General features: G+C 40.0%; 1 protein-coding gene across 1 annotated transcript in view; it reads right to left on the bottom strand.

Moving 5' to 3' along the window:
* The window catches only part of CPQ (carboxypeptidase Q), a 157,466-nt gene that overhangs the window by 114,011 nt on the left and 19,536 nt on the right, over window positions 1-23,919 (bottom strand). The window contains exon 3 of the mRNA XM_075706260.1: window positions 3,522-3,729. Coding sequence (XP_075562375.1) covers window positions 3,522-3,729 — 208 coding nt within the window. The remainder of the gene's footprint in view (window positions 1-3,521; window positions 3,730-23,919) is intronic.

Genomic DNA, 23,919 nt, shown 5'->3' with positions numbered 1-23,919 from the left:
CATTTCACAAACTCTTTGGCTCAACTGTCAGCAGTGATACAGGCTTAAATATGTTAAGTCCCACAACCCACAGGTTTTCCACTCTCGCTGCTGTCCTAAGCACCGGGAGAATGGGATCCCAAGCTCAGAAAGGCTGCCAGGGCATCAAGTCATAGCATGTTTGGTCCCACTGCTTCCAATCTGTTTATATGAAGAAAAGCTTGATCTTAAACTCATTATCTTATGGGCACAGGCTCACCTCCTTTGGGCACTTACAGTGATTCAGGCCTCAGCAGGCACTAAACGAGGACCTCAGCAAGGATGGTGGATGTCTCTGCTCAGAAGATGCAGAGTCATGCCCACTCTGACATTAGCAAGGGTCCTGTCTGGGGAGAGCAGCCCTTCCCTAACTTAGAAGGGATAATACAAAGATAAACAGAACTGAGACATTGGTGAGACACTGAACTTTACTGACAGCATGACAAAATCCATTTCCTTTTTCTGTTCAGATGCTTTCTACACCACCTGAAAACTTGGTAGTGCAAAGTTGCAACCTACAGTAGGTTTGAAAGTACATTTTTCCTGGCTGAAGCAATTGATGCTAAAGCATTTGCTTACTGCTACTGGCTGGCCAAACAGAAAGGATAAAGCAGAACAGAAACCTGAAGTATCAGTGGGTTAACTTTTCAAAAGCAGCTGCGTGCCTTGGGTGCAGAGCTGCCTCAAAAAGCAACAGGGCATTTGCACCCATGTCACATCATCGCTTCTGAAGATGAATGCATTCCTGAGAGCTTGATGCTTCACAAAGCTGTAATTATATTTCTTTTATTGCTTTAAGTTGTTCAGAAACATAAATGTGTTAAAGCACAGGTGCCTAAACAAAGGTTTGTGAGTTTGACAATTCTGAGTATCAATTTTGGTGATATCAAACACTTCTTGCAACAGCAAAACAATGCATGTATTACAAGACTTTAAGAACACTATGTCTAAAATAAAGGAAACTTTTAGGAAAATATGGCAGAAGTATTTAAACTACTTTTTTTTTCCTGATTTCCTTAACATTTTTCTAGTTTTACTTTTCTTTCCTCTATTGCTACATGCAAGAAGCCAGACAAAGCACTTACAAAACACCTGGAAAAATTACTTAAGAAGGAGGAACTGAACATGACATGCTGCAAAAGTGGTCAAATAAAGCAAAAAAAAAAAAAAAAAAAAGGTAGAAAACACCAATAAATCATCTTCCCCTTTCAAGCATTTTCGAAATAATATTCAACATGTCTTGTAACGGATATGATTTTGGTTCTTGGTGACTATATTAATAAACGTGCTAAAATCTCACACGAGGAATTAATGAATTATTTATAAATCAAGCAATATATTAAATTCTGGTCAATATATATATGAACACAAACATGCCTAACATGCAGTTACATCTAGAACTGTATCACTTCTCACCAGACTTCTTCAGTATCCTACAGTGATCCTCATTTTCAATTAAGTTCCGTTTTTTTAAGTTATAATTTGCTGCAATACCTGTGACCAGTTATGTTTCACAGCCTTCAGCCTAATTTCCAACTGTTTTGCATTAGACCTTTGTAAGAGCGATACCACCCGCTGCTGATTTCTCACCCAGAGTTCAGAGATCCAGATTTGCTTTTGTTTCAATTCAAAACTTTAAATTGAAATTTTGGCCCATGGAAATGGCACCTTTCTATTCCCCTGGATTTGTAATGCATTTTGAAACACTTTGGCATAAAAGGCATTGTAAGAGTTTGGGTCTGCAATGTATTTTATTGCCTAAATAGCTAGATGGTTCCCATTTTTACCAGAGTAACACAGTGGAATGAGCATGGTGAAGTACCCATTAAGGCTCCAAGAGGAACTGAGTACTAAAAAACCTAAAACATTCACTTGTTTTATTTTTCTGTTTCTTGGTTACATTTTCAAAGTGTGTCCACTACCACTCCAGTTAACATCAGCAGGGGGCTTGTAAATAAGTCTTTACCCAGTGTTTCAGAAAACTGAGCTTCTCAGTGGAAGAAGTGAAGAGATCCCAATCCATTTCATTACTTAAAGAAACAGAGCAGGACAGTAAAGCAAAAACCAAGCACATGCAAGCATCTTAATGCATCTTTGAAGGTTACATCTGGACACTTTATAATCTGAATTGAAATGTTGTAACTTTGAAATACACCAAACATAATTCAGGAAAGAGAGCCTATTAGCTGGTTAGAAGCACTGCTAAAAATTCAGATGACATAAAATTAAAGTAGCTGTACCCTAATTCAGAAGTTGGGGCATTGTCTTTAACTTGGTAAACATATCTTTCATGAAGCTAAACTCATAGGTGACAGTATGTAAACCGATCAACCATGATGGTCGTTACTTTTTCCCTGCCCAGTGATCAAGCTTCTGAATCTGTACATTCATGCTAACACTGAGAATCTCTAGACATCACAAGCCAGAGCAGAACTACCATCTCAGAAACAATAAAATCTTGTAAGAACTATGCCTGGTTTAAAGGACAGATATAGTCATTCTTATTTTCCATTTAAGTTAGAAAACTACAACGTTTAAAAAAGAATCGTGGCTCAGTAGATGTACTTCAGCAGCAATTTCTAGTGCTGCTGTAACTGAGGTTGCATCAGCATTTTCACAATAAACCATGCTGCCAGAAAAATCATTCCATGTTGTAAGCTGACATAGAAGACTTCATACCAGGCACAAATCCTTCAGCACCATGAACTTAGTTTGTATGATTTTTGGCTAAGAAGTTGGAAGAAAAGAGAAAGCGAGAAGAAAAGTCTTAAAATGGAAACCAATAATTTAGGACTAACTAGTGTTCAAACAGAATGTGCAGATACTTTTTAGCGCAGATGGTTTATTCTTCCAAACTAACACACATACAACTCTTGCCAAACACAGCAATGACTTGCACAAGAAAAAACATCTTCAAAAAACTGACATCCTGCATTCACTTTTACACTTGAGGAAAAACTCAGGCAAAACAATTTTATTTCCAGACAGCATAACCTGGCTTATTTGCCTGACCAAGAAACCACTTGAAGATTATGAACAGAACAATAAGTAAACTCCAAGCACAAATCATTATGGCAACCTTAACTTACTACTTGTTATTTAAAACAATAACTGTATTCATTACAGTGATAGGATTTTAATTCCGCTTACATACATGCTTCTTCGTAAGCCTATGTAGACGGTACTATTTAAAGTGAGCTTTAAAGCCAGGGAAATAAAAAGGAGGAGGTTAAATTGTGTACAGTTTAGTTGAATTTCCTGTTCTTAGAACACAGTAATTCTTATAGTTTTCTAAAATATATCCTAGTACTTTAGAACTGAGCCTGGTGGTTTCACACCCGCTACCTGAAAAAAAAGGAAAAGCTGAGATGTCAGAAATGTAGAAGAGTAGGTGACTAAGAGTTACTTGTTTGAGGGATTTCTTCAGAAGGGCTGTTCTTTGGTTGTGTTTTTTCATATTTTTAAAGAACAAAATAAGTTTCTTTTTGCATATTCTCACTCACCTGCTCTGGGTACTTGCTTCCAACTATCTCTGCCACAGTGTTAAAGGAAGGAGAGTCTGGATAGGTCTTCGCCCCCATCTTCAGGTGCACAACGATCTTAGTGCCCCGCAAAGACATCCGTGACATCATTTCAGCATCCTCCACGGAGATGCAAGCAGTGGGAATTCGGGGCACACCAGGCTGGTAATCCTGCCACCCAGTATGTGGGCTGCGAAAAGAAAAATAAAAACATAGCGTTAACAACTTAGCTCTGTAAGTTATTATCATTATTATAGAATTATTAAAAAGAATACTTTCACTACAATCCCCAACAGACTCAAAAAGGATATATTTACTATTTTTAAATAAACCTTTTGATAAAATACATCAAGTGTTTTTATACTAATCAGAATATCTGACTATCAGCATTCCATATGTCTGGAAAGGTATTCTGTGTCAGTTCCATTTAGGTCTTTGCCATGCTTTGACATTACAGTAGTAAATCCTCTGATACCACACTTCACTTCTTTATCAGGAAGAAAAGCACTGAAAAGCCAGGAAGTGAACAGTTCGTAACAAGTGCATTTTTTTCCCTGTGACAAATAGTGAAATTAAAATTCACTACTTCAACTATTTCAACATCAGACTGGAGATTTATTTTGAAGAGCACTAATATGAGAGACTTCAGGAAGAATAAGACCATAAAAAAATGCACATTTATTTGTTCTCACTACACTCAAGATTTCAACCACTACCTGTAGATGAAAGAGAACTGAAAAAAAAAAATCAAAACCCAACAATTAACTTCACACAAATTATGCAAAGAAGAAAAATACGCATCATCAGATGTAAGGCTTCAGCGTCTCCCATTTAGGAACAGCTATGCCTCATGGAGATAAAAAAAGGGAAAAAAAATCCAACAAAAATAATCACAAAGTTCCTCTGACATTCACAGTGTGATATGAGTGACTTCTTTCCTCTCAGAAAGCTGAAGACAGTTTCATGACTGTTTAAAGCAATTATTTCCCTTTCAGAGGCTCCTTCTACCACGGCTGCGTGCAGAACTAACTGGGGTGAGTGATTCAACATATGACATCACAGGATCACTAAAAGGTAATGGACAAGTTCCTTCACAAGTTCCTTCGATGTTTTTTTTCCCCATCTGGCCATTATTTACATATTTCTTATTTTCTGGTGCTTCTGTTGAGATCTTTGGATCTGACTTGCAGAAGTACCGAGCATCACAGCTGCAGCTGAAGTCAACACTTTTAAAGTGAAGTTGTATATAAAGCCAGATACAGCAGGAAAAAAAACAAACCCATGTGTGGGGAAAAAAAGATAAATCAGGATCTAGATTCGCAAATGCTCCTGATATTAAATCATTCATTGTCTTCATTTCCCACTTGTAAAATGGGAATAAAAATACTCTTTGTTTCACAGACAGGACAAAAAAAGGGAATAAAAATACTCTTTGTTTCAAGAGGACAGACTCAATGAACACTTGAGAACCATTCTGATACCACAATAATGATCGGAAATCGACTGTTATACAATTACATGTCCTAAATCCTAAAATAAGCTTAGAACTGCACATTGAAATATTAGGGTAAAACTCTGAATAAGCAGCTCTTCAGTACTGGCCATCCTGTGCAGTAAATCTGTAAGCTGAAACAATACATCTGCAACCCTTTACTTCAGGTCTACTTTGTAATTCTCATGTTTCAGTCTCTACTCAAGAGGCATTTTCAATATATGTAAAATATTCAGTCATATAGAGGCTTCCTCAATGTTCTTATAAATATGCTATTTGTCTTTTTGTCTCAGTTACTAAATTCTGACTTTATCAGTGAAATGCCAGTGAATAAAGTTTCCAAAGGAAATCTCTAATTAAACCATATTTTTACCTACATGTTACCCTATGAAGAAGGGCTAGAGTTGAAGCTTTCAAACCAGATTACAGACATTCTTCACATCAATGGTTACAAATTTTAATACTATTTTTCCATATAATAAGATTGAGGTTGGCAGGGACCTCTTGAGGTCATCTGGACCAACTCCACTGCTCAAGCAAGGCCACCCAGAGTCGGTTGCCCAGGATCATGTCCAATATGTGAAAATCTTCACCTATGAGCCTACTTACAGTAGCAGGCATGTATTTCTATACTTTTAAAGAAAAATTAAAAAAATTGGGGGGATTTTTAAGTCTTCTACACTGGAAAAAAACCCCACTTAATTCCTGTAGAAGATGTGGTGAGGAAGAAGGGCAAACTCCACTTTCTAAGGATCTAGATTAGGAAAAATGGGAGAGATTATTCAGTTCTATTTGTTTAGAAGAATAAATCCTTCTCAACCATAACAAGTCATATTGTAATCAATAACATAACCCACACAGTAGATATGTAAAAACATTTATTTGAAACCAAAATACTAAACATCAGTTACAGAGGTCTTATGGGAGCTGCTTCAGAGTGCAGACAGGTCTGTTTATTAGGTTGCAAGACTTTAGGAAGTTATTGCTCCCAATTGTTTATGGCTGAACCTGATACAAAGGCCAGTGCCCCTTCTCCTCATCACCTTTGCAGGTCGGGTGACCCGTAGCTCACCTTTGAAATAACAGAGTTACCGTGGTACTCAGAATCTCTTGTGCCACATGATCCTCCCTGAGTGGGATAAACTCATGTAGACTTATAAGTTCAGATCTTATATATTTTTTTCTTTCCCTTTGTCCCTATTAAAAAAAAAAAGCTCCCCTCACCCCCACTTTTAAACTGTAACAATTTGCTGCATATGTTTAATATTTCTTTGAGTGTTTGGGAATATACCCAGCATGTTAACCAGGAGACTTTCCAAAAAACTTAAAATAAACAACACACTGAAAAAAAAAGCGATGACAATTTCATGTATTAACGTTCCACAAAAACCCTACATTCAACAACTGAGCAGATACAGTTTCTGCTCATTTTAAATGAATCCATTCACCTGTGTCTTCTGGCAAGATTATGTCTTAGTACTAACATGCCCTGTACACTGAATTGCACTAATTCAAGTTTTATCACCATCTGTACTGATTTCACTCCCCTTGTTATTTCCCAGATGCTCAACAAAATAAACCCCTAAAACTGTATTTGTCTCTCCAATATAAGTAGCAATTACATTTCTTTCAGATGCACAATCCCAACGCTCCACCACAACTGTGAATAAAACTTCTGATGAGCCACTGAGACACACATATGCTTACACACCTCAAATGAATGAACATTTGCAGGTACAAAATTTACCCCAGCTAGCCCAAAAAATAAACCTTGAAGTCACCTGGTAATCTTGCCATTTTTATGCTCAAACTACTATTTTGCCAAGAGTATAGAAGTAAACCAAAGTACCCGAATTAAGACATCTTCTCACAGGCAGGCAGAGCCAGCAACTGTTCAGACGATACTGGGACCTGAAGGGAATGACTGACTGTTCAAATGATTGCTACAAAAAGGGAAATGGACCCTAAGCATTACCATTACAAAGGCACAAGGCAATATCACAGTCCTGTATATTCCTAATGCTACAAGATGAACTCACACAGAAAACATTTGCGGCAGACACTAAGCATCCTGGGATATACCTGATTAAAGTTTACGTGCTTGCAAAACACACCATGTGTTAAGTGTATCTACATAATAAATTGCTTAATAAAGTGTCAAAGAGTACATCAAAAAAATTCTAAGTAAAGAAAATTAAGCCCCTTTTATGCAGGGATAACCAAAAACTGGAAAGGCTGCTGACCATATGGCAAGACCTGAGCAAGAATGAAGTAAACAAAATAGAAAATAAATTACTAGCAGACTCTGTGTGTAACGTGAAGACGGAGAGCAGCAGTCCTGAGTTTGGCTCAAAACCGGGTGAAGAGGATTTGGTTCAGGAGAAAGAATTTTGGTACTGGTGGGCAAGGAAGATTCCCCCCGCCCCGAGTCTGAACAAACATGACTTTGTAGCTAGTCTTTCTAAAGAAAAAGGATTTTAGTAAAAAAAAACAAAACACCCACACAAAACCAAACAAAAAACCAAAAAAACCCACCAAACTGACTTGCATTTATCATTCCCTGCCCCTTGAAAAAGAAAAGAAAGAAAAGCATCACATAAAACCAGCTAAGGAGATCACAAAGCAACCCTGACTCAGAATCAGCTTTCATCTTTGCAACACTGGTACCTACAGGCAAGCAAGGTGCACCTCTGGCATTTCCTACTAACACCTGGGAGCGACGGCAGCTTCTGCTGCTTCAAACCCACACTCTCTCTGAAAATGCAGTCATCCAGCAAAGCCTGAATTCATTTTGCAAAACTTTAAGGGTAATTAGACCATTTAATATCTAACATACCCATACTCCAATACCATAGTTTGGTGTTTAGCAGAGGAGAACAGGTGGGCGGTTCTTTTATTATTATTTTTTATTTAACAAAAGCACCTGTTCTTCTGATTTTACATCTACTGGCTCACCTCATCTCCATATTTAAACTACTTAAAAAGCTGAACACATCTAGCTAGATTAATCCATTATAAACCTATTAATGTTAATAAAAACTCATCATTATTTGGTCTCAACATTCCTGTTCAACAGCTGACAAGATTCAGATAAATAAAGTGGTTAGATTTTGCTTTTGATAAACCCCTAGATTTCACATCTTTGAAAGTATTTAAGAGAAGTATCACAGTATGAATAAAAAAGCAGGGGAAAGGCTTCAAAAATAAAGCATTTGCTCTGTTAGAAGTGCACGTCAAATGACTAGTAAGAAACAGATGTGGCTTACATCTTACAGAAAAGCGTAAAGGAAGGATAAAAAAAGTCAAGAGGCAGCTAGTTAGTTTCTCTTCTGAGTAAAATACTCAAATGTGGAGAAACTACAAGGCACGGATGAAAAGATGTGCTGCTGGTGTCAGGTCAGTTCCAGCTCTTATTACTGTGGTAGCTGACCTTGCATGCTTCATTACTTGTTCCTGGACTACCAACCCTTATCTCTAAGATAAGCTAAAATGCCCAAGGACAAATAAACTGTGTAAGAACCAGTGCTTCAAGCTAAACTGGATGTTCTGATGGAAGACACATCTCAAGTTGAAGCCACAGGCAAAGATAGCAATCTCCTAAAGGGAGAAGTAAGCAAGACATTACAAGAACTCTAACATGACTAAAAGAAAAAAAACCTAAAACTTGATTATACGAAAGCTTACGAAGATCTGCTTCAGCCATAATGTGAATACACACGTCCTCAACGCACAATTCTTCACACCAACCTCATAAAGCAATCTAGGGTTGGGAAACACAAAATTAATGTTGTCTTAGTATCTTTAGTTTACTCACTCATACAAACATATTGTGAGACTCTAACTACATACATGACCACCTATTTTCTACAGGGCACGTGCGATGCTGTACCAACCGCATATAAACTAAACATTCATACCAGGTCAGCTAGTTTGTTATTATTGTCTTAAATCATAAAATACGTACCTGAATCGAATCATGAATATATTAATCGCTAGCTATACCCATAGCAAGATCACAGCCCTAACTTTTGATAATAGGCTCACACTCTCCTCATGCTTTGGTTCTGTTTTTTCACTTGTATATTCTACATATAACAGAAACCCCCCTCATACACAAAGCTTTACACTTTAAAGGAGTGATGGAACATCCTGTAGCAAAACAGAAGGGAAACTGTACATCTCAATCTCACGCTTAGCTATGGAAAATAGCTAACTCATCAGTGGCTCACTCCTGTATCTTTCTCTTCATCAAGGGCAGCAATTCATCCATTCAATTAAATCCCCTTTTCCAGCACCATAAAGTCCTTACAAAACAAAACTTGTCCTTGCGCGCACTCAGACTCTGTACATTCTTTCAAGATTCTCACATTATCTGGACAGAGAGGCCAAACTGTAACAGAATTAGTCAAAACGTCAAAAGTATTGTTAATCTTCTCCAAAGAATTAGATCTTTAAAAATAAAATCAAGACTATTCCCCATTTACAGCCATTTGGCAAAACATAAAAGAAATAAATTCAGCCTAATTTTGTGTTTCTGTCATCATTTGTCCCAAGATTCTCTTGCTTTATTTGCTTCTTATATTGGCTTCATAGGATTTGATTTGTTGGTTTACAGTAAGTTGAAATAATAGCAAGACTGCTGAATTTGAAACAAAAGATGAATATGCACAGAAAACTTTAAGAAACTAGGAAGCAAAAATACAATGTGGTAGAAATATGGAATTAAATAATATAGCAGTCTGTTACCAAGGATAGAATATTTGGAGTCTAGTTACACAGTCTTTTCCAGATTACTTTGTACCAACCTTTAATTGATGTAGCATCTGCACAAGTGTAATGAAGTGCAAGAGAGACTCCAGAAACCATTTGCCTTACCAAGGAAAACTCCCTTTGAAAAAGAGTACAGCATTACTCTGTTACCACATGGACTCCATTTAAATTAACATTTAGAAAACTGCATCTAATCAGTGCTAGGCACTCATTAAAATTAGGCTTACCAAATAAGCATAATAGCTTTGACGTAATTACATATGTGCTAGGCTACAGAATGCAACTAACACGTATACATTTGTATTTCATTACAATATTCAGTACCACACGCACCAAGGGAATTCTATGATAACCACAGAAGTTTTTAAAAAATAGCGTAGATTAGATATGGTTTGTCAAACAAGAAGCAGAAAACAACTGTGAATGGTAAAATGATCAAATGAAGCAAGTCCAATGAATTCCACCCCGGGACTATCCAACTGCTGGGAAAGTAGAAAAGTCTGCACAATCCTTTCCAAACGCCTGTAGGAAATGAAGGCTTGCATCAGCTGCTCTTCAACTGAAAAAGAAACTTTCTGCATCTTACAGACGTGAGGGTGACTCTCCAGCAGCTGACAATACCTTGAGGGAACCATTTAAGTCATACACCTGTTTGGCCTCCTTCTGCTCAATATGAACAACCAAGCTCCCTCCTCCTGTGTTTATGTCCCTGCCTTGTGAGAACGCAGCTGCCTGCTGCACGCTACCATAGGTATGTTAGCAGAGGGCTCCTGGAGGGAACGCCAATGACAATCCTAATTGCCAGCAGCTGCAAGGCTTCTGGCTTCATGGGGTTTCTTTTTATTTTTTGCTGAACTCCTGGCTTCTCAGCCTTGAGCAAAAGCCATATTTATACCTTCAGTGACCTCTCTATCACCAGAGACCAGTGAGCACACAGGACAAACTAAAAAAACCTCACTGGAAACAGATGTTGTATTTTATACCTACAGGAAGGACAGAAATAAATCCAAACAAAAAAACCCAAAACAACAAAAAAAACCCCACATTTTCTTTATTTGGAAAGCAGAGAATCGGACAAAGAGGCATCACAGGGCTCGCAATACATAAGCAAACTAAATAACAGCTAGCTGTCTAGAATACTGATCTGGCCTTCGTACCTCCTCCATTTAATGATGTTTGCTATTACTGATAATGAATTCTTACATTAAAATTATCAGGCACAAACAGGTGTGAAGAGGCATCAGAGCTTTCAGGGTAGGATCATCACTGTATCAGTGCTTCCAAGTCTCTGCTTCACTGCAGACAGTAAGCAGTGGGGAAGGTCACGCTCTCCCACACACAGGCACATACATTAAGTCACACCAGAAACTTGATCCTCCTCTGGCATTGAATACAAGACATTACGCGACAGTAAGGGGAGGTTCCTCCTCCTTTCGAAAGATGGTCATAGCAAAGGGTAACACGCAGCCAACACTTTCAGCGAGCTGAAGGGAAAGGGTAGGGATGGAGGATACTAGTCTTACCCACCATAAAAGTTCTTCCTTTTAATCAGCTGACCACAGAGGTAAATAGAGGGGAGCGAGGTCTGAAAAGAGGCAGGGGAAAGTTTCAAACTCACAGAAAAGGGTGTGGATGGAGCTTTTCTTCTTCCCTTCCTTCTCCACACCACACACTACTCAGAGCAGTACATTCTTTGGACACTGTCCTCCATAAAAAAAATTAAATACAAACCTATCTTAAGCTCAAACCTGCTGGAGCGGGTCCAGAAGAGGGCCACCAAAATGATCCGAGGGCTGGAATACCTCTCCTATGAGGCCAGGCTGAGGGAGTTGGGGTTGTTCAGCCTGGAGAAGAGAAGGCTGCGAGGAGACCTTATTGCGGCCTTCCAGTACTGAAAGGGGGCCTACAGGAAGGATGGGGAGAATCCTTTTAGCAAGGCCTCTTGTGACAGGACAAGGAATAACGGATTTAAACTAAAGAAGAATAGATTTAGACTAGACATAAGAAAGAAATTTTTTACAATGCGGGTGGTGAAGCACTGGAACAGGTTGCCCAGAGAGGTAGGGGAGGCCCCATCCCTGGCAACATTGAAGGTCAGGTTGGACGGGGCTCTGAGCACCCTGATCTGGTTAAAGCTGTCCCTGCTCACTGCAGGGGGGTTGGGCTAGATGACCTCTAAAGGTCCCTTCCAACCCAAAGCATTCTATGAGTCTATGATTCAAACGTATTTAGGAATAGCTTTTCTCTACAACAGGTTGGGGCAATGCAAACAAAACTTCATGGAGATACATTTTTAAAGTGTAAAAAGTAAGACTTAACGGTCAACAGGAATACAAGGGCAGTCTAGAAAAAACCCACGAGGTAGGAATGGGAATGTCAGAGGGGAAACAAGTCTCTGAAGACAGCAGGAGAAAGAACAGTATCTTAGTACCAAAGGCAACTATGTAGATGGATAAAAGGGGAGAGCTTTTAAAAGTAAAAAACTAGACAGTAGAATAAGTTAGGTATTATCACCATAGATAGCATGGAAGTAAATCCCAGGAGTGAAACAGAATAGAGGAAATAGAGAAATCTAGTCTTCTTTTCTGCTGTTTGTGAGAATAACCCTGTTTCCACTGAAAATCAGTGGCAAATCTTCCACTAACTTCAACAGAAAGGCGGGGGGGGGTGTGGGGAGCGGGCAGGAAAGGCTTTAAAAACTTACTGGATGTGAGAAGTAAGAGCAAAGGGCCTGACTGGACTCATTCTCAACCAGTGAGCAAACCAAAAGCCACTGCAAGACACTTGCCTTGGTGAGCCCCTGTATTTTCTGAAGAAAACTGAAACATCTTCACTACATAAATGCTCCTTTTACTTCCACAGATCTAATTTCTATAGAATATTAAACTCCTTTTTGATGTTCTATTAAACAATCCAAGACTTTCACTGTTCAAGTTAAAAAGATAATTTCAGGTCAAGAGAATAAAAAGTATGTTACTAAAAATAATACAGAGGGGGTACCACTTACTTTTCCCCTCAAGTGAGAGATTTTAGTAGTGCCACATGAAAGGAACCATTTTAACATCACCTGTTCATTATATTTGCCTATCTAGTTCACATATTATACAATGACACTCACGCAATGTAAAATGCAATGTAAATGCTTAAGGGATAAGGATACTTTATCTAATAGCATATTACACTGAGTTGATAAATTCATTCTCCAATAAAATGGTATGGTTTTATTTTCGATACTCAAGCAAGTCTTGCCCGTTGCTCCAAAGTTACAGATACACCCTGAATTTTTCAGTCTCAAACTTGAAATCCACTGTAAACAGAAATGTTCCTTTTAGCAACAGAATATATTTTTAAAGCTTATTATAACTTTATAATTAACTCCTGTGAACTAGGACTAAATATTGAGCAGCACAGCAAAATGTCATGCCAAGCATGAGCATTCTTTCCCCAGCTGCATTTGTTGACTGTGGCAGATTGTCCCAAAAGCTTCATAATCTACATCAGATGAAATATAAAATGTCCCAATAGGTACATATTTCCTCTGAACAGCTCCTTTCCTGGCAATTAGTGTTGTGTCTGGGGAATGAAGAGTGTCAGGCTGGGGAAAAAAAAAAAAAAAAAAAAAAATCTTCCCAGTGCAAACCATGGTTGGGAGAAGGATTCAATCAGTTCAATCAGATCTTCCCATGCTGCTGGTTTCTTCGGAAGCACGCAGGAAGAACACCCAGTACACAGCACCTGCCGTGAGTAAATGAATGTGGGCGTTTCCCGAGAAAATAGTTAAGTCTTCAGAATTCAATTTTCCTTCCTCAAAAGGAAAAGAGAAATCGCTGTCAAATGGCAACACTTTCTCACTGTTTTGTTTTCGATATCAAGTTTGTCATGCTCTTCAATACATACTATATACTCATACTATTTTGCTTATTGTTTGAAGGCTTGTGCTTTTCCTATTTAATCCCAGAGATACGCTGATTCCTTCATCATCTGCTGAAGGGGAGAGAAAAAATTATTCTCAATCCAATTCTTACAGGGCAACAAAGCTGGTGAAGGGTCTGGAGCACAGGCCTTATGAGGAGCGGCTGAGGGAACTGGGGTTGTTTAGCTTAGAGAAGAGGAGGCTGAGGGGAGACCTTATCGCTCTCTACAACTACCTGAAAGGAGGTTGTAGTGAGGTGGGTGTTGGTCTCTTCTCCCAAGTAGTTAGCAATAGGATGAGAGGAAATGGGCTCAAGCTGCGCCAGGGGAGGTTTAGGTTGGAAACTCGGAAAAATTTCTTCTCGGAAAGGGTGGTCAAGAATTGGAACAGGCTGCCCAAAGAGATGGTGGAGTCCCCATCCCTGGAAGTGTTCAAAAAACGGGTAGACGTGGCACTTGGGGACATGGTTTAGTCTAGTCTACCCTTGACTGGCTTAGAGTAGACTTGGTAGTGTGGGTTAATGGTTGGACTGGATGATCTTAAAGGTCTTTTCCAACCTAGACGATTCTATGATTCTATGATTCTTTAATATCTAATGAAGAGTGCCTAGGAGAGTCCCTGCTGGAAGAGAGACTGTCTGAAACAATACAATTTTCTTTCCTTTTCATTAGTTGATCCATGTTGCTAAGGAAAATGTTGCTGGAAAAAAGGTAGCAGGCTGGAGGTTTTTGTTGGAATGTACAATAACGATCGTGACTTTTATAGGCTGTACATAAATTTAAAGACACAAATGCTTTTGGACCTTAACCAAGACATACGGCCACACAGCCAGTCAGATCAGATGAATTGTGGTGGTGAAGGTGAACTGGATTTAGGGACACAACAAGATTCCAGAATACCTGAAAAGTGATGGCCATGGGAATGCCGCAGCTCTCCCAGCTCACCTCTAGTAGCAACAGGAGAAGAGGAGTGTTCTGGGGGACCATGGGCTTCCCCACTTTCTCCTCACCCATCTGTCCTGAGCGTCACTCTTCTGCTCAGACAGCCTCCACGAGGAAGGGCATGCAGCAAGTCACCTGCCTGCATAGACTTGCACACACACCACAGCCACAGAGCTCAAGAGATGAAAGCCCACTGTGCTGCATTTGCGTGGCAAGGTTTTGGTAGTGGGGGGGCTACAGGGGTGGCTTCTCTGAGAAGCTGCTAGAAGCTTCCCCTATGACCAACAGAGCCAATGCCAGCTGGCTCCAAGATGGACCCGCTGCTGGCCAAGGCCAAGCCCATCAGCAATGGTGGTAGCGCCTCTGGGATAACATATTTAAGAAGAGGAAAAAAAAAACCAAACAAACCCAAACCACTGGGACACAAACTGCAGCTGGAAAGAGGAGTAAGAATATGTGAGAGGAACAACTCTGCAGACACCAAGGTCAGTGAAGAAGGAGGGGGGAGGAGGTGCTCCAGGCACCAGAGCAGAGATTCCCCTGCAGCCCGTGGTGAAGACCATGGTGAGGCAGCTGTGCCCTTGCAGCCCGTGGAGGTACACGGTGGAGCAGATATCCACCTGCAGCCAAGGGAGGACCCCACATCAGAGCAGGTGAATGTGCCCGAAGGAGGCTGTGACCCCATGGGAAGCCCACGCTGGAGCAGGTTCATGGCAGGACCTGTGGACCCATGGAGAGAGAGAAGCCCAGGCTGGAGCCTGTGATGAACTGACCACAACCCCCATTCCCTGTCCCCCTGTGCCACTCAGGAGGAGGAGGTGGAGAAAATGGGGAGTGAAGTTGAGCCTGGGAAGAAGGTGTTTTAAGATTTGGGTTTATTTCTCATTACCCGACACATGTTCTCACTCCTCTCTTCTACTCAGTTTTGATTGGTAATAAATTAAACCGATTTTCCACAAGTTGAATCTGTTTTGCCTGTGACAGTAATTGCTGAGTGATCTCCCTGTCCTTATCTCAACCCACAAGCTTTTTCGTTATTTTTTCTCTCCCCTGTCCAGTTGAGAAGGGGAGTGATAGAGAGCCTTTGGTGGGCACCTGGCATCCAGCCAGGGTCAACCCACCACACCCACCTAGTGCAACACTGCAAGACAGTAACAGAATAAAAGATGGGAATTTTCTTCCCAGTGTTCAAATGCTAACTAGGAATGATTCTCCCCCCGTGAAGAACACCATGCAAGAAAATTATCTTACTGATTGTTAATGATTAATGTTAACACTGAGACCATGTATATAACTTCATGAAAAATATAAATAGAAAATCTGTTAAAAAACTGTATCTACTTAGAAAGAAGTGTGTCCTAATTTTAGAGTCAGAACTGTGTTTTACAAGCTAATACACACAGGCTGAGTTAACTTGCAGCTGTCAAGCAAAAATTTGTTTCTGTAAAATACTTTGTACTACACTTCTGTGTAAGCATAGTGGAGTTACTTAAATTATTCACTGGAAATGGTACTTGTTTCAAATCTAGCTTGTCTATAAACAGACACTGAATTCTACAGAACAACTCTGAATGTGTGTAGTTCACAACTACTTACCACGTAGTTTAAAGCAGTTGTTCTATAAGCGCAGCCCAAAGATCACTTGTAGCTTGCAAAGCTTTTGTACACCCATCCCTCAAAGCAGGCTTTTAATAGTTTCATCTACATGAAGATAAATGTTCACTGACCTGCAGGTGAATCTTGTGATGTAGTCCATACACTGATTAATACCAGTATTAACAAAACTCCTGGTTTAACAGGACAGTGCTTCATCCACGACTTAATCACTGAACAACAGTGCAATATTCATCTGCAATGAAGAGTTGATGGTCGACATGACCCATGGTACATTGCAAGTCACACGGTATCCCTTCTTGCTGCCAGAGCTATAAAACTACTGAGTGGCCTGGCTGCAAAAATGCTGATAAAACATCATCTTCCTTGGAAATTTGTGATTTGTCAAACATGTCAGGGAGACAGACCTGTCTAGGAGCATCCTCCTGAAACCCCAACAGCCGGGCTGTCCAGCTCACGAGGTCCGCTCCCTGCTAACCCTGTAACATCCTTCTGAAAAACTCAGGTGGAGGTGGAAAAAATAGTGTATTTGTGGTTAGAATTTCTCAGCCACAAACATACTTGGACTAAAAACCCCTTCAAGCCTCACAGATAGTTCCTCTAATACCCAACAGTCACCCAAGCATACCAAACTGACCTAAGTGCTTTGAAATCCCATTACACTCTCTTTAATCAGCTAGACTGACTTAAGAGTAGCAACATCCTCTTTCTATACATCTTCTGTTTATACAGATACACAGCCAAGTGCATCACATGATGAGCTGACACTGATCTAAGCATTTAAAATTGTTCTTTTCTAAAATTTTGAATTAAAAGTATGACCAGTGGTTTCAATTTAGACACCTTATGGGGTAGACCCTCAGAAGAACAAATGGCTTTCTCCTTTCCTTTCTCAGGGAACTTCTAGGGACAAGCATTACCTGGAAGTCTGATGCTTTACAGTGGTGTTAGAATCATAGAATGCTTTGGGTTGGAAGGGACCTTGAGAGGTCATCTAGCCCAATCCCCTGCAGTGAGCAGGGATTGAACCCGTGACCTTGGCGTTATTAGCATCACGCTCTAACCAACTGAGCTGTTCTCCAATTCCTTATCACCTTTTTGCACTTGCCTGGATTCTGCCATCTTTTCACTAACTCTTAAGTCATTCTACTAAGTAACATTGAAATATCTGAGGAATAAAAGGTACTGCTCTATATGGAAAAGGGTTAAAGGAATCCATCACTGATTGTCACTGAGAAGTACCATACAAAGATTTACATGACTGAAACCTAATTTTAGGCACTGAAAAACAGTTATGCTTCTAAAATCATAAATTGCAGCTGCACTTATTATTCCAAGTAGCTCTGCTAAAGTTTTCTCATGGGTATGCCTATTCACATTGCATTTCTGGCAAGACTGAAATGTTAGAATTCTCTCAGACACTGCAGCACACCATTTCTGTTTTCGTAGATTGTCAGCATTATAAACTAAGTAAAGGAAGAGAGGAAAAAACCCACAGTTTCGTGGAGTTACAGCCTTGGATGGTCTCTCAGATGAACCCAGCAGCAAAGGATTCTGGACTCCAGGTGCTGGCTGAATCTGGACAGCATTAGAATCCCTGCTCAAGCTCTTTGGACTTGAACACAAACATAGAATCCTCTAATGCCTTTTCTGGAGATACAGAGCATGTACTCAAGCTGCCTGGACCCTTCACATGCTTTCTGGCTCTCCCATGCCCTCAGCAGCAACTGCAGCCTTCTTCAAAGCCTGAAACTGGGAACCCTGGAAGTTTTTGTTTCTGTCTTTGGAGACTGCAGGGAGGGATACTTAGAGGGAGACACAGACCCTCCTCAAAGAAGGATCACAGTCCACTCCCTGAAAGGTGCAAGCAATACACTGGTTATAGAAGAACAGCTAAAACCTTCCTTACGTCCCACCTGTGAGCTCACGCTTTCCAAACCTCAGACTTCTGGCAAAATCACATTTGAATCCCAGGACCTGTTTTCTAAAGTTCATGTTGTTCTTGATGATGAAGAGCTGTTACTAAGAAAAAGACTTGTACTTTTATGACATTCCAGCTCCTTCATGCTCTTTCCAGTGGCTTCAACTCTCTCAGGGTGAGTTGTTACTGAATTGAACACAAAATCCAAATCCTTTGAGCTACAGTCAACTAACTGTCTTTAAATATTTACATTTGAAAATACAATATTCCAAGGTAATGACCTGTATTCTCTGTCATTCACCTCCTACCAGAGCCTTCCCACAGATCTCTGTTAGGTCAACCTGAAATCTCAATCTAGCAGAAGTTAACAATCAAACACACTACCTTGTATTTCATAATAAAAACCCATGGTTATATAAGGGATTATTTATCAGCAGTACTCACCCACTGTTATGTAATAATACAACCGTTACTTGTTTTTGGCACAGGCAAATTATTGCAGAACCTACTATTGACTACCTAATCACAATAGAAGAGTCAACTTCTAATGTTGTCTTCTTTACAGTAAATAATGTACAAATGTTACACTAAATTAACATTAAAAAAATATTACCACTGCTTGCAAACAGGGAAAGAGAGAAATTACTGTGAGCTACTCAAGATCCCACAGGGACACAAGGCAGAGTGATGAATGAAACTTCAGAATCCCTGGTTTTAGTTAATTCACATGACAATTCTCCATCATCTGACAAAAGTATTTTTTGTTGTCCTGTGCACAAACATCTAGAATCAATCTGGATTTTCCAGACCTAAATGGTACAATAGTTTCAAATGTCTTGTTGAGGTGTATTTTGTGTGCTTCACAGTCACCAGCAAACTAATGTGATGAAATCCAAATAGAAATAAGTAAATCGGAAACTATGTGGTACCTTTCTGTTTCTTATTCTTAGAATAAATGTTCTTCTTTTGTGATGACAGTAGATTAAAAATCCCAGAATTGCAGTCAAAGCTCAACCCTGCTTAATAATAAAGAACAGAAACATATCAAAGACAACCCCTCTCTGTTTCACGGAGTATTTGCAATATTCATATTAGACAGCCAATGCAGAAGTACTGCAGACAGTGACTAGGAAAGCAAGGTAACGGTGAAACAGTGTAGCAGAAGTCACAGACCCTAGTCACCTACCCAGCTAATGACATATGGGAACGATCTATAAATACCAAACCAAAGGTCAGATTTAAAAAGGGAAGTTGGAAGATAACAAAGTTACGGTTTTAGGTTTGTGCCATCATCCTAAATATAGAAACAAAATGAAAGAAAGTATAAAGTGCCTGAAGGAGAGGACAACAGGCAAGTAATCAAAGCTGGCATCACTGGCAGAGCAGAGACAGGAGTTGGCACCTCTCATTTAATAAACCAGATGGAGAAGGATTTTCACCATTTAGCCCTACCCTGCAGGCAATACCAAAGGATTAGTATTTGACGCAACAAGATGGGCATGATCAGAGAGAGGCTCAGGTGACTGATTGGATTTGAAGGGGAAAACAAAGCTGGAGAAAAGGATTAAAGTAATTGAAATGGTTACACTTACAAGGCACAAGACATTACTTCTACAGGGAAGAGTCCATTATTACTGTTGGCCATCAACATCAGGCTACATTCAGAAAACAATTCTAAACAACTGTGGAATAATTGGCTCTGACTTCCTGAAAACACAAGTCCACATTTGTGTGCCATAAATAAGGGTTTTCATCATACAAACAGGTCTAGCTCATCACACTTAAATGCCTGACATAGTAGAGCTAACTCAGCAGGGTGAGGCCATCCTATGTGAAGACAACATTTAATGAAATAACACAGAAATACCCTACCATACGGACAAGCCACAAGGAAGACTGTGGGAAGTGAAAGAACCAGCAAAAATGAGAGGCCCCCTACCCTCCAAGAAACAATGCAAACATTCTTGTAAGGAGAAATCATAATATGTTGGAGCAAACCATACAAGTTTGCTCACATGTTTAAGCAAACAAGGCAAAACAAAATGAGGAATTAGCATTTCCAAATCCTCTGCATGCCTGGGGCATAAATCAGAGAGACTGTGAATATTAACAGTTGACTAGCACATTAAGTATAGTTTTAAAATCGCACCTATATTTGTTCGCCTGTTTGTTTTACATGTATAACATGTTTCATAAATAAAACTTTAATATATACATGCTAAAACTGTTCTGCAATATGTAGATAATTTTTAGTAACATCATCAGATTAAGAACAATACCAAATAGATTTTGAAAAAGTTATCTTGAGTAACACAGGAAGTAGAAACAATACTCAGTGGGAAGTACAAACTAGAAAACCAATTATAAGACATGAAAATAATAGAATTGGATAGGCAGGTGAATCTATGTAGTAGACCTCTGTACAAGCTGTTTCAGCATTGCCTGGACCAAAATCAAAAAGTGAGTTGCTGTGTAACTTGAAATTAATGGAGTTAATCCTAGAATACATCAAGAAACAGAGCCTTTACTCTCTCCTTTTTTTATTTAAAAAAAAACCAAACAACAACAACAAAAAAAGTATTAGGCTGGGATTCCCCAAACACCAATTCTGTACCATTCTGGCACAACCATTCTGGCATTCTGGTACTATTTAATCTCTTCCAGTTGTCCAGAGGCATGTGCTCATGTGTTCTGGAGATGAACACTGCAGATAAAGTCCTCAGTGCTACACTCACACAGAAGAAGCCAAGCAGAATTACAGAGAAATGAAATGGCAGTCCACATACTTCTCAGATCTTATCAGCAGCTGAAAATAAATACACCCCTTGTGAAAATAATTCATTGGCATTGTATTACTCAGATCCTTCTCTGTAATCTTTATCTGCATTTTTGTTGTCAGGTTTTCCTTCAATCCTCTACATTTGTGGTCGCCACATACTAGTGAGACACTTGTTGTCAGTGTAATCAAGAAAACTGAATATTGCGAGAACATTAAAACAGAACTTGCAATTGATAGATCAAGGCATTACAATCATGTCAGACCGTTCTGAACTTGCTAACAGGGCTTTCATAGGCCCAGCAACTCATACAGACTCAGAAAGGGCTGGCAGCACCGAAGAAAGCCGGAGCTGATTAGGGCAAAACAGGAAATCACGGAAAACTGTTAAAGTTCCTAGTGCTTAACCCACAGCAAGCATAGCTGTAGCTCCTTAAAGACCAGTACAAGAAACCCAAGACTTGGCAGTTTCATATGCTCCACATCTTTATATATATGACCAGTAATGCAAAGGCAGTCTAAAACTGTTCCTTTAAATCTTACTAACTCTAGAATATTACCAAATCTAATCAACGGATGCCCACAGTACCCGAAAAAGACCAGAGTTAACACATGTATTCATGATATGGGTGGCCATCTAGCCACCAACAAAATGTATGAGTCAGTAATGTCAGGAGACTGGGTGGGCCAGAAGAGAAGAAAAAAAAAAAAAATCCCCAACCCCCTTGAATACTACATTAATAAAGGTTTGCCTTGGGAAGCTATTGGTGAGGAAGCAAGGATTTCAAAAGGACCGTTATCTTCACAGCATCTTTCTGGATAACAGAGTCTAATGATAAAGATTTTACTAGCCCTTTACCTGCCTTTGCCAAAGTTACAGGACACTGCTTACATTACTAGACACTAAATGCATGAAACTCTTCCCAATTACATGAACATACTCCTGAAAAGGAGTAGCCAAAACTAGGAGGAGGTAGAGAAAGCCCTGTTAGTCTCATTGGCATTTTACTGACTTTGTAAGAAAACAAATATGCCAGATATATGAAATTACCCAGAAGTTTCACATGTCACATCAAGCCCTGTCTATTGGAAAAAAAAAGAGTTATGCAGTTCAAAGCAAAAAGAGGCAAAAAGTTTGGCAAAACCCAAAGAGAGACTGGGACTTAAGAAACATCATCTACAGATTTCTCACTATTATGAGAAATAATAGGCTGGAAAGCTGCCTGGCTGAAAAGGACCTGGGGGTGCTGGTCGACAGCCGGCTGAACATGAGCCAGCAGTGTGCACAGGTGGCCAAGGTGGCCAACAGCATCCTGGCTTGTATCAGGAATAGTGTGGCCAGCAGGAGCAGGGAGGTGATTGTGCCCCTGTACTCGGCGCTGGTGAGGCCACACCTGGAATACTGTGTCCAGTTTTGGGCCCCTCAATACAAGAAAGACATTGAGGTGCTGGAGTGTGTCCAGAGAAGGGCAACAAGGCTGGTGAAGGGTGTGGAGCACAGGCCTTATGAGGAGCGGCTGAGGGAACTGGGGTTGTTTAGCTTAGAGAAGAGGAGGCTGAGGGGAGACCTTATCGCTCTCTACAACTACCTGAAAGGAGGTTGTAGTGAGGTGGGTGTTGGTCTCTTCTCCCAAATAGTTAGCAATAGGACAAGAGGAAATGGGCTCAAGCTGCGCCAGGGGAGGTTTAGGCTGGATATTAGGAAAAATTTCTTCACGGAAAGGGTAGCCAAGCATTGGAACAGGCTGCCCAAAGAGGTGGTGGAGTCACCATCCCTCGAAGTGTTCAAAAAATGGGTAGATGTGGCACTTTGTGACATGGTTTAGTCTAGTCTACCCTTGACTGGTTTAGTGTGGACTTGGTAGTGTAGGTTAATGGTTGGACTGGATGATCTTAAAGGTCTTTTCCAACCTAAACGATTCTATGATTCTATGAAGTTACCTGAAATTTGACTCCTTAATCACTGCTCAAATAGCAAGAACCCACTGTACAATACAATCACCTCCTAAAGCACAGGCTCCATTTCTTCTAATGACATCTAAGTTCTCTTGCTGACAGCTAGGATTTGCCCAAAAGTGAGCACAAAGACTGCACTGCAGAATGCAGTCTGGCATGTTGGCATACAGAGAATGTAGGAAGCAAAGTAAAAATTAATGAATTGTCAGTCGATAACATATACAGACATCCTGGAGGGAAAGCCCCTAAATGCAGGGCAAGAAAATAAATCCCACAGCACACCCCAATGCCTGTCTCTAAGGGCAGCAAGACAACATGCATAGTGCTACGAAACATAACTAGACTCTTCCACAAGCTCACCAGAGACTTATAAAACATGGTCTGCTCTTATTTCCTCTTGTTACACCGCAAGCGAGGGAGGGTTTTATCCTTGTTTCTTGGTCCCTTAGTAGAACAGAAGACAATATTGCTGTATCCTGTTGCCACAGGATATTGCCTTAGCACAGTCTCTCATTGAGATGTTTCCTATGAACAATTACTGCCGCTGTACTAATCCCACAAGTGAAAAGTGTTCACAAATAATCAGTGGTGCTTCCTGATTTCTTCAGTCATGCTACAGCATTACCGTTACATCTCTACAGTTATCACCCAGCTTTCTGCTGTCTTTATGCCTTGCGCATTCCCCAAGCCTGTGCAAAGCAGACAGAAGATGCTGCCTACTCAGAAGGAGACTATTTTTGTTAACAATTCTGCAGTGTCAAAAGCGAGCACACACAACATCAAGCAGGGGAGAATCAGGTTCATCAGTTTTCCAATTCCCTCAGAGATCAATTCGAAACTACCTTGGCCACAACTGTGTTCTCCTCCCCACTGAAAGAAAATAACTCTTCAGCACACACATTCACCACTTCACCCTGTGGGCATAAAACTCACATGCTAGGGAGGAAACAAAACACTTAAAAACACAACAAGGCAATAATAAGAACAGGTACTCTAC

The sequence above is a fragment of the Pelecanus crispus genome, chromosome 2 (genome assembly GCF_030463565.1).
Source record: "Pelecanus crispus isolate bPelCri1 chromosome 2, bPelCri1.pri, whole genome shotgun sequence".
NCBI classification, from domain to species: Eukaryota; Metazoa; Chordata; class Aves; order Pelecaniformes; family Pelecanidae; genus Pelecanus; species Pelecanus crispus.
Note: the sequence above shows the minus strand (reverse complement) of the source record. Positions and strands in the feature narration are given on the sequence as shown.